The sequence below is a fragment of the Oncorhynchus tshawytscha genome, linkage group LG32 (assembly GCF_018296145.1).
Source record: "Oncorhynchus tshawytscha isolate Ot180627B linkage group LG32, Otsh_v2.0, whole genome shotgun sequence".
Lineage (NCBI taxonomy): Eukaryota > Metazoa > Chordata > Actinopteri > Salmoniformes > Salmonidae > Oncorhynchus > Oncorhynchus tshawytscha.
The window spans coordinates 12,415,798-12,428,062 of NC_056460.1; the positions used below are offsets into that span (position 1 = coordinate 12,415,798).

Below are 12,265 nucleotides of genomic sequence, written 5' to 3' on the forward strand. Positions count from 1 at the left end.
ACTCCAACCTAAGTGTATGTAAACTTCCCATTTCAACTGTAGATTATAAATATTGTTGCAAAATTCTGGTAACTTTAGTTAGCAGAATTTTGCAACCCTACAAAGTCAATCTTTATTTGCCTGATTAATTAGGAACTCCTGGTTGTCTGATCTCTGATAATCAGCAATATTATTTTTTACACCTGTATCCTTTTATCAATAAAATGGACTGGCAGCCTCTTCAGGTATGGTATCTGTGCTTGTCTGTCCACTGTGTAGTCAGCTTTAATGTATCCTAGATTAGAATATGTCCAGGACTACCAACGTCTGTATTTAGATGACATCCCTGATGCTGTAAACTGATTTGTAGCTTCCCCGCTGGCCTTACACTATTATATTCAGTACAGCTACGGGGTTGGGGTCGGTTCTATTTCAATTCGGGAAGAAAAACTGAATTTCAAACATTTTCTCATAGGCTGCATTTACACAGGCAGCCCAATTATGGGCAATAGATTGATCTGATTGGTCAAAAGACCAATTAGTGGCAAACAATATCAGAATTGGGCTGCCTGTGTAAATGCTGCCATAGAGGAGTATTGAGGAAAATCTCATTTGAAATGGAGTTGACCCCTAACCCTGTACTGTTGCCCCAGACCAGTCTTACTCTTTGCCTTGCTGCTGCCCCCTGCAGGCCCAGATGAAGGACTACCAGAGGGAGCTGGAGGAGGCCAGAGCATCCCGTGATGAGATCTTTGCACAGTCTAAAGAGAACGAGAAGAAACTAAAGGGCCTGGAAGCTGAGATCCTACAGCTGCAGGAGGACCTGGCGGCTTCAGAGAGGGCCCGTAGACACGCTGAGCAGGAGAGAGACGAGCTGGCCGACGAGATCTCAAATAGCGCCTCTGGAAAGTGAGTAGCTACATTTCGCTGATTAATGATCAAATTCAAGCATGATATTTTTTACAGATTTAATGGTGCAATATGCAGAAATCGCTGGTTGCTAACATTGTAACAGTTCACCTAATTTCAGTTTCTGTAACAAAACAAGCAATGTATCATTGTACCATCTAAACCGCTATGAAATATATTTTCAATAACCCAAAATCTTGTATTTTCAGCTGTTTGAAGCTGGTGTACAAAACTGAAAGTAAAAGACGTAAAAACGAAACTTAAGAACGGGAAGCATAGAAATAGCACACATAGAACAGATCTACCGCTTCTTAGACTTGCTTTCAATGAGAATGACAGATCTATAACTCGCATTCCTATCTGAATTTGGTCAGGTCACCCAAAAAGTTACATACTGCTGCTTTAAGTGGATCAGCAGCCTTCCCCCCCCTGATTTCTATGCTCTGTACCAACCACATCACCGAATCATGAATTTGTTTGTGTCAGGTCGGCCCTGCTAGATGAGAAGAGGAGGCTTGAGGCCCGCATCTCGCAGCTGGAGGAGGAACTAGAGGAGGAACAGAGCAACATGGAGCTGCTCAACGACCGCTTCCGCAAGACCACCATGCAGGTACAGTACAACTCTGACATTGTCAAACACGTACACAGCTCATGAAGGTACAGAACAGGTAAAACGCTCCTTAAACCGCCATTGTCTCTTGATGTTTTGAGGAGGAGATCGGACAAGAGGAAAGTACTTTTGAAATTCATTCATACACAGAGACGATTCCTGGACCATAGAATGTAGTCTCTCTATGGTCTGGAGAGTAGCCTATAATAAACTGCACTAACAAGTAGCACACCAGACTACTTCCTGGGACCCACAACTAACGGTTTTATATAGAGATGGACAAAGAGTGACCCTCTCTCCCTTTATTCCCATTTCTCTCCCAAGGTGGACATCCTGAACACTGAGCTGGCTGGGGAGCGCAGTGCGGCCCAGAAGAGTGAGAACGCCCGTCAAGGAATGGAGAGGCAGAACAAGGAGCTGAAGGCCAAGCTGGGAGAGCTGGAGGGGGCAGTCAAGTCCAAGTTCAAGGCTGCCATCACCGCCCTGGAGGCCAAGATACTGCAGCTGGAGGAGCAACTGGAGCAGGAGGCCAAGTAAGAAGCCTTCTATATACTGTACTAAATAGACATCATAATAGGGGTCAGAGTTTAAAGATGGGAGGTTACCTAGAATTAAATGTAGGCTTCAATAGGTGGACTCTAGCTCATATACTCATTGTAATGATTTACCCATACTCAATAGACCACTAGAGGTAGGAGTTTCACCTAACCACATATCTATAATCAGATTACAAACTACTCCAAATCTGGACCTTTAAGGGCCCAGTGCAGTCAAAAATGTGATCTTCCTGTGCTGTGTATATATATTTCCACACTAGGAGGTTGGAATAATACTGTGAAATTGTGAAAATTATGATAATGCCCTTTTAGTATAAAGACAGCTTGAAGTTTCAGCCCATTTTGGTGGGATGGAGTTTTTGCCTACCTGGTGTCATCACCATATGGTAAATTAGTTAATAGACCAATAAGAAAGAGTACCAAACTTTTCTGCCAATAACAACAACAAAAAAAGTTTTCCCCTGACAGTCCTAGCAAAATTCTTGCTTGAGAAATTGCTCTTTGCTAAGAAGCTATTTTGTTTTTGTTTTGACCGTTTTAATTGAAAATAATCACAGTGAGGTACTTCATTGTTACCCAGAAATGATCTGATATTGAGATATATATGACTTCATTGGACCTTTAACATTAGGGGTTGAAAACATACAGTACCGTTCAAACACACTACTTGCCTAGAGAGTTTTCAGCTATACTTTTGGTGGCTGTTTATTTACCACCACAGACAGATGCTGGCACTAAGACCGCACTCAGTCAGCTGTATAAGGAAATAAGCAAACAGAAAACCACTCACCCAACGGTGACGCTCCTAGTGGCCGGAGACTTTAATGCAGTGAAACTTAAATCAGTTCTACCAAATTTCTATCAACATGTTAAATGTGCAACCAGAGGGAAAAAAATTAAAGATCACCTGTACTCCACAGAGACACGTACAAAGCTCTCCCTAGCCCTCCATTTGGTAAATCTGACCACAACTCTATCCTCCTGATTCCTGCTTACAAGCAAAAATTAAAGCAGGAAGTACCAGTGACTCAGTCTGTAAAAAAGTGGTCAGATGAAGCAGATGCTAAACTACAGGACTGTTTTGCTAGCACAGACTGGAACATGTTCCGGGATTCTTCCGATGGCATTGAGGAGTACACCACATCAGTCACTGGCTTTATCAATAAGTACATCGAGGATATCGTCCCCACAGTGACTGTACATACATACCCCAACCAGAAGCCATGGATTACAGGCAACATTCGCACTGAGCTAAAGGGTAGAGCTGCCGCTTTCAAGGTGCGGGACTCTAACCCGGAAGCTTACAAGAAGTCCTGCGACGAACCATCAAACAGGCAAAGCGTAAATACGGGGCTGAGATTGAATCATACTACACCGGCTCCGACGCTCGTCTTATGTGGCAGGGCTTGCAAACTGTTACAGACTACAAAGGGAAGCACAGCCGCGAGCTGCCCAGTGACACGACCTACCAGACGAGCTAAATCACTTCTATGCTCGCTTTGAGGCAAGCAACACTGAGGCATGCATGAGAGCATCAGCTGTTCCGGACGACTGTGTGATCACGCCGACGTGAGTAAGATCTTTAAACAGGTTGACATACACAAGGCTGCAGGGCCAGACGGATTACCAGGACGTGTGCTCCGGGCATGTGCTGACCAACTGGCAAGTGTCTTCACTGACATTTTCAACATGTCCCTGATTGAGTCTGTAATACCAACATGTTTCAAGCAGACCACCATAGTCCCTGTGCCTAAGAACACAAAGACAACCTGCCTAAATGACTACAGACCCGTAGCACTCACTCACGCTTTGAAAGGCTGGTAATGGCTCACATCAACACCATTATCCCAGAAACCCTAGACCCACTCCAATTTGCATACCGCCCCAACAGATCCACAGATGATACAATCTCTATTGCATTCCACATTGCCCTTTCCCACCTGGACAAAAGGAACGCTTATGTGAGAATGCTCAGTGTTCAACAACATAGTACCCTCAAAGCTCATCATTAAGCTAAGGATCCTGGGACTAAACACCTCCCTCTACAACTGGATCCTGGACTTCCTGACGGGCCGCCCCCAGGTGGTGATGGGCCGCCCCCAGGTGGTGCATTGCCAGGCACAACTCCAACACCATCATTAAGTTTGCAGACGACACAACACAGTGGCGTGATCACCGACAATGACGAGACAGCCTATAGTGATAAGGTCAGAGACCTGGCCGGGTGGTGCCAGAATAACAACCTATCCCTCAACATAACCAAGACTAAGGAGATGATTGTGGACTACAGGAAAAGGAGGACCGGGCACGCCCCCATTCTCATCGACAGGGCTGTAGTGGAGCAGGTTGAGAGCTCCAAGTTCCTTGGTGTCCACATCAACAACAAACTAGAATGGTCTAAACACACCAAGACAGTCGTGAAGAGGGCACGGCAAAGCCTATTCCCCCTCAGGAAACTAAAAAGTTTTGGCATGGGTCCTGAGATCCTCAAAAGGTTCTACAGCTGCAACATCGAGAGCATCCTGACCGGTTGCATCACTGCCTGTACGGCAATTGCTCGGCCTCTTACCGCTAGGCACTACAGAGGGTGGTGCGTACGGCCCAGTACATCACTGGGGCTAAACTTCCTGCCATCCAAGACCTCTACACCAGGCGGTGCCAGAGGAAGGCACTAAAAATTGTCAAAGACCCCAGCCACCCCAGTCATAAACTGTTCCCTCTACTACTGCATAAAAAGCGGTACCAGAGTGCCAAGTCTAGGACAAAAAGGCTTCTCAACAGTTTTTACCCCAAGCCATAAGACTCCTGAACAGGTAATCAAATGGCTACCCAGACTATTTGCATTGTTTCACTCTAAGGTTGTATTCAGCGCACGTGACAAATAAACTTTGATTTGATTTGAAAAGTTTGGGGTCACTTAGACATTTCCTTGTTGTGTTTCCTTGTTGTGTCCTTCAAACTTTGCTTTCGTCAAAGATTCCTCCATTTTCAGCAATTACAGACTTGCAGACCTTTGGCATTCCAGTTGTCAATTTGTTTCCTGAAGCACCTCCCACAAGTTGGATTGGCTTGATGGGCACTTCTTACGTACCATACTGTCAAGCTGCTCCCACAACAGCTCAATAGGGTTGATATCCGGTGACTGTGCTCTGCCACTCCATTATAAAACAACATTATAGCATGACGTTGCAAAATGGAGTGATAGCCTTCTTTCTTCAAGATCCGTTTTACCCTGTACAAATCTCCCACTTTACCACCAACAAAGCACCCCCAGATCATCACATTGCCTCCCCATGCTTGACAGATGGCGTCAAGCACTCCTGCAGCATCTTTTCATTTTTTCTGCATCTCTCGAATGTTCTTCTTTGTGATCCGAACACCTCAAACTTAGATTTGTCTTGTCCATAACATTTTTTTTTCCCACTCTTCCTCTGTCCAGTGTCTGTGTTATTTTTCCCATCTTAATCTTTTATTTTTATTGGCCAGTCTGAGATATGGCTTTTTTCTTTGCAACTCTGCCTAGAAGGACAGCATCCCAGACTTTCCTCTTCACTGTTGACGTTGAGACTAGTGTTTTGTGGGTACTATTTAATGAAGCTGCCAGTTGAGGACTTGTGAGTTGTCTCTTTCTCAAACTAGACACTCTAATGTACTTGTCCTCTTGCTCTGTTGTGCACCGGGGCCTCCCACTCCTCTTTCTATTTTGGTTAGAGCCCGTTTGCGCTGTTCTGTGAAGGGAATAGTACACAGCGTTGTATGAGATCTTCAGTTTCTTGGCAATTTCTTGCATGGAATAGCCTTCGTTTCTCAGAACAAGAATAGACTGGCGAGTTTCAGACGAAAGTTATTTGTTTCTGGCCATTTTGAGGCTGTAATCGAACCCACAAATACTGATGCTCCAGGTACTCAATTAAAGAAGGCCAGTTTTATTGCTTCTTTAATCAGAACAACAGTTTTCAGCTGTGCTAACATAATTGCAAAAGGGTTTTCTAATGATCAATTAGCCTTTTAAAATTATAAACTTGGATTAGCTCACACAACGTGCCATTGGAACACAGGAGTGATGGTTGCTGATAATGGGTCTCTGTACGCCTCTGTAGATTGTAAATAAGAATTTGTTCTTAACTGACTTGCCTAGTTAAATAAAAGGTTAAAAAATATATATATATATTCTATAAAATAATCTGCCGTTTCCATCTACAATAGTCATTTACAACATGAACAATGTCTACACTGTATTTCTGATCAATTTGAGGTTATTTAATGGACAAAAAAATGAGCTTTTCTTTCAAAAACAAGGAAATGTCGAAGTGACCCCAAACTTTTGAATGGTAGTGTATGAGGTTGCCTAATGTGGAGTCTTTTACTACATCCTGATGCAAATGTATGTCCCCATTAGATATGTCAGTCAGGGTGACACTATTTAGACACTTTCCCGTTATCACTCTTTTTCCTCTCAGGGAGAGGGCAGCAGCCAATAAGATTGTCCGACGCACGGAGAAGAAGCTGAAAGAGGTGGTGATTCAGGTGGAGGACGAGCGTCGCCATGCCGACCAGTACAAGGAACAGGTGAGTGGTCGTTTTGGGTCCACAGTGAACTTGAAACAGTCTGTTCTGACATTTAGAAAGGGTGAGTTAAAGGCCATGGATGCCAGGTTAGCTACTAATTCACTATAATCAGTGTCTCTGTGTCATCTGTGCTGAAGCTCTCTCTCCTATTCCCACCCATCCTCTTCTGTAGCTTTGTTTCTCTCTCCTATCCCCACCCACGCTCCTCTGTAGCTTTGGTTCTCTCGCTCTCTCTCCTATTCCCACCCACGCTCTTCTGTAGCTTTGGTTCTCTCTCTCTCTCCCCTATTCCCACCCACTCTCTTCAGTAGCTTTGTTTCTCTCTCAATTCTTCTGTCTGTCCCAAACTTTTGTCTTCAAACTTGAATTTCCATCCTTGTTTTTCCAATTTCTATCCCACCTTTTGTCTATCTCTCTTTCTTGTTCTCTCGCTCTCTGTATTTTAATCTTGAATTGGCCCATGAATTTGCTATGTAAATACGTTGAATTGTGCCAATAAAATTCCAATTCTCCCCCTGTCAGATGGAGAAGGCCAACTCTCGTATGAAGCAGCTGAAGCGTCAGCTAGAGGAGGCTGAGGAGGAGGCTACCAGAGCCAATGCCTCCCGTAGGAAACTACAGAGGGAGCTGGACGACGCCACCGAGGCCAGCGAGGGCCTGACCCGCGAAGTCAACACACTCAAGAACCGCCTCAGGTACAGCCTCTCATACACTTCACATAGTTATTTATGCCCATTGGCGTTCCCTCTGCCAGTTTCTTTAAAACAAAGAAGACATTCATTGTTATCATTTCCCGTGCATGTTCAACAAAACTCCTATAGATGCAACAGGACACACACACTGTCATAGATCTGTGGGTGTGATAAATGACCATGTATGTATTTGCCTGTTCTCCTCAGGCGTGGAGGCCCCCTCAGCTTCTCGTCTAGCCGTTCAGGCCGCAGCCGGCAGCTCCAGATCGACGGAACCTCCGTGGACAATTCTGACGACGACGCCGACAGCCGCGCCAGCGACCACAACGACACGCAAGCCTCCAACCAGACCGAATAGACGCTCCCTGCTAATCCTACCAACCCTATCGATTAGCCAGCCTGGCAGCATGGTGACTACAACACCTCAGCCTCTCCATCTGTCCCTGTCCACGAGTCAACAGCAGGGAGAACCAGGGTCCTGTTCATTAGGAACCAAAACAGAAGAAAACAGTCCGAAACAGGGAAGGACTACCTGGATTTGACTAATAAGAACGAAAGATGCTTTCAAACATTTTGCTACGGTGTGTTCTAATGAATACGACCTAGACCACCCCACCCCCCAGAAATGCTCCCTTGCTAGGGATGACGAAACAATTACTCCCACTTGAGCGGGTTACTCTGCCTTACTCTAACGTTACTCTAACAATATTCCTACTCTACTCTGGCTAGCTGCTCGGCCCGGCGAGTGTCCCAACGATCTTAATATAGTCCTCCCTAAACGTGGAATTATGTGCTCCACTTAAATGAATATGTAAACTTATGTACAAGTGCTTTTGACTTATGAACTGTGCGTGTGTGCACATGTGAGTATGTAAGGTATGTGTATGCCCCTGAACGCCAAACTGCAAGGAAAGGAGCGAAACTAGGAAACGTTCACTTTTGTCATCCTCCTCTCACATGAAACAAAACATTGTCTTGTAATACAAGTGTGTCACCAAATGTAAAGCCATCATCTCTCCCCTGGCTTAAAGCAGGCCTAACAAAACTCTGTCCTCTCCGATGATAGTCCTATTCAACAATAGGTCAGAGGTCAATGGACTGCCTCCGCTTCCCTCATTGCATGAGTCTCTTCCTGATGTACAGACTATTGTTCCGCTTCTAAACACTACAATGAAACAAGATGGTGGATTCACACAGTCTGACCTGTTCTGGAAGAAAAAAGTGGAACGGAAAGGATATTTTAACTGTGAAAAGCTTTTCTCCACTTGCCACAGCCTCTCGTCACAACACTTTAAAAACAATTGGTAACTGACTTCTTATAGGAATCGCATAGGTCATGATTGACGTTTTTTGTTGTTGTATTTTGACTAATTGGAGCACTATTTTTCCTGTTGTTCAGGAAGAAGGGTTGAAGGCAGTGAAGTGTGGTATGCTTAGATAGATGGTCGCTGGCGTATGTATCACAGAGAATCGCTGGAAACGGCACATAACTGCACAATGAGTGTTCATATGCCCCTGTAACTGGAGCCAGGAAACCCCAAGCTTCTCTCTGAGTGGTCACATGATGTACAATACAGCCTCTTAGTCCAACACGAATGATGAGAGCTTCGATTGAACGTGTAGTTTGGCTAGCTAAAGCCTACTTCTCAGAGCAAGGGGGGCCCCGCCATCTCACTTTGTTTGTGCCATGGTTTGGTAGCAAAGTAGGACCCCCAACTCTCTCTTATAATACGTTGACACACCAACTACCAAGCACTTAGTATTCCTAGATATAACAACCTTCTATTGGGGATAGCATCTCAAAGCTCTAAAACTATTAAGACACTCTTAACGTCCCAGAAGGTCCATATCCATCAGCGCTCTCTATTGTTCCTTTGGCATCTCTGTTCAGTATAAAAGAAGGTAATGTATGGAAACTGCCACTTTCATTTGACTTTTACGCCAATGTTAGCTCAGCTGTAATGACATGTTTCTTTAAAGTGCCTTAGACACTAGAAAAGAACATTAGTGGGTAATGCACGGTGAGCACCTGTATTAAACAGAAAGACGTGTAGGTGTGCACCTGTATTAAACAGAAAGACGTGTAGGTGTACACCTGTATTAAACAGAAAGACGTGTAAGTGTACACCTGTATTAAACAGAAAGACGTGTAAGTGTGCACCTGTATTAAACAGAAAGACGTGTAGGTGTGCACCTGTATTAAACAGAAAGACGTGTAGGTGTGCACCTGTATTAAACAGAAAGACGTGTAGGTGTACACCTGTATTAAACAGAAAGACGTGTAGGTGTACACCTGTATTAAACAGAAAGACGTGTAGGTGTGCACCTGTATTAAACAGAAAGACGTGTAAGTGTACACCTGTATTAAACAGAAAGACGTGTAGATGTGCACCTGTATTAAACAGAAAGACGTGTAGGTGTACACCTGTATTAAACAGAAAGACGTGTAAGTGTACACCTGTATTAAACAGAAAGACGTGTAGGTGTACACCTGTATTAAACAGAAAGACGTGTAGGTGTACACCTGTATTAAACAGAAAGACGTGTAAGTGTACACCTGTATTAAACAGAAAGACGTGTAGGTGTGCACCTGTATTAAACAGAAAGACGTGTAGGTGTACACCTGTATTAAACAGAAAGACGTGTAGGTGTGCACCTGTATTAAACAGAAAGACGTGTAGGTGTGCACCTGTATTAAACAGAAAGACGTGTAAGTGTGCACCTGTATTAAACAGAAAGACGTGTAGGTGTACACCTGTATTAAACAGAAAGACGTGTAAGTGTACACCTGTATTAAACAGAAAGACGTGTAGGTGTGCACCTGTATTAAACAGAAAGACGTGTAGGTGTACACCTGTATTAAACAGAAAGACGTGTAGGTGTGCACCTGTATTAAACAGAAAGACGTGTAGGTGTGCACCTGTATTAAACAGAAAGACGTGTAGGTGTACACCTGTATTAAACAGAAAGACGTGTAAGTGTACACCTGTATTAAACAGAAAGACGTGTAGGTGTGCACCTGTATTAAACAGAAAGACGTGTAGGTGTACACCTGTATTAAACAGAAAGACGTGTAGGTGTACACCTGTATTAAACAGAAAGACGTGTAGGTGTGCACCTGTATTAAACAGAAAGACGTGTAGGTGTACACCTGTATTAAACAGAAAGACGTGTAGGTGTACACCTGTATTAAACAGAAAGACGTGTAGGTGTGCACCTGTATTAAACAGAAAGACGTGTAGGTGTACACCTGTATTAAACAGAAAGACGTGTAAGTGTGCACCTGTATTAAACAGAAAGACGTGTAGGTGTACACCTGTATTAAACAGAAAGACGTGTAGGTGTGCTGTACGTGTTACATAAAAACCTAACGAGGCAAACCTGGTGAACGGAAAACACACACTTATTTTTCTTTGTCTTGTGTATTTTTGCTGATGTTTCATATCATACCCAGTGTGCACCTCCTCTCCTGTTCATATACCTGTAGCAATGTCTCCATAGGTAGTGCGTGTGTGGGTCAGAAATCAGTGTTACTATTAACTATGTGAGATGTGGAGCCTTTTGCTCCCCCTTCAAGAGCAGAATGTGATTTCATTTGGTTAAAAGCTTTAACATCCATGATGTAGTTTGTGTTTGTATTATTATTCTCAGACTGGCTGTTGACGACCAGGCTTTCATTACAACTGCAAATACACCCCCACCCCCATTTTATTTCTTGTTTGCCTCCTGTATTTCTAGACTACAGTGATTTTTTTTGTAAAAGAAAATAAAGCATATTCATTGTAGAAATAATATGACTCCAGTTTGTCCTGAGCGGAGGAGCCCCTAGAGACTTTCAATTCAGTTATGCATGTTTCTCTCCCCAAATTGGAGAGCACAGTGGGTAGCTACGCCTGAAAGGCATGGACATATATGATGGGTTGTTTTAGGGAAGTGGTCTAAATTCAGTAAGGGGTTGGGAATAGTTAGAAAACAAAAGCTACTCTGTGATTTGAACCAGGGACCTGCTTCAGATGGCAACCCAAATGTTATACTCTCCACCAGCTGGGGGGCAACATCATTGGCGTAGCCAGAAACTTGTCAGGTGGGCCTGCATCAATTTGGGTAGCTAACTTCCTGAAATTTTGCCATCGGGCAGAGGACAATGTGCTCTTGTATAGCTCATCTCATGCTATTGTACACATTTTGCCATGAGCCTGAGAGAAAATGTTGCATTTTTAGAGCGGATTACAGCTAAAATATAGGTGTTGATTGATAAAGGTACTGGATTATGAGTTGGCTTGTCTAAATGAACAAATGAAATAGGCGGTAGCATGGTGATTATAGCCATAGAAGCACAGTGGCAAATGGCTCAATGCAGTTATATTCATGGATTATTGGGGGTGTGGCTTTGTTAGTTCATTTTGGCAACCCATCCAGTGAGAGTGAATGTCAATCCAGGTAATCTGTTCTGTTATATTGAATCAAATCTGACTAACCCAATGCACTGCTTGCTATTAATTCTCTGTTGGTATTTGCATATTTAGGTAAAAAGACTATGTCCTGTTTGGAACATTTGACAATAGCAGATTTCTTTTGTTGTTGCTCAATCTGAGTGGGTGTCCTGGGCAGGTGAGCGGAAGGGCTCTACCACATGGCTTTCGCCCATCCAGTCATTTCTAATCAGTTACTTTAAGGGAGGAACAAAGGATGCACTTTTTAAAGAATCCAAACCGGGCCAAGAACTGGGAAAACTCCAGAGCCTTCCACAAAGCTAGGGTCTGTTGTTACCTGGGAAACACCAGCATGGGTGAGAAAGGTCAAAGAGCAACGCGTGTAATTATGTAATTTGACAGTAAGGGCTTGATTCTGGATATAGCGCGATTGAGGTTTAAAGGCCATGTCTACGCATTTGCAAGGAGACTACATTCACAGTAAACACCAGTGACATCCACTCAATAGGAAATTAC

The 12,265-nt window shown here is 43.7% G+C and overlaps 1 protein-coding gene across 8 annotated transcripts in view; it reads left to right on the forward strand.

Annotated features, from left to right (window-relative positions):
- Positions 1–11,108, forward strand: part of LOC112230268 (myosin-10) — a 100,069-nt gene extending 88,961 nt beyond the window's left edge. For 6 of the 8 annotated variants that reach the window (XM_042310615.1, XM_042310618.1, XM_042310616.1 and 3 more), the window contains 6 exons: positions 671–888; positions 1,375–1,498; positions 1,823–2,031; positions 6,516–6,624; positions 7,147–7,319; positions 7,524–11,108. In XM_042310615.1, the coding sequence (XP_042166549.1) occupies positions 671–888; positions 1,375–1,498; positions 1,823–2,031; positions 6,516–6,624; positions 7,147–7,319; positions 7,524–7,674 (984 nt within the window). In that variant the 3' untranslated portion in view covers positions 7,675–11,108. The remainder of the gene's footprint in view (positions 1–670; positions 889–1,374; positions 1,499–1,822; positions 2,032–6,515; positions 6,625–7,146; positions 7,320–7,523) is intronic. The other 2 variants (XR_006080588.1, XR_006080589.1) reach the window with 2 other exon arrangements.
- Positions 11,109–12,265: the final 1,157 nt, after the last annotated feature.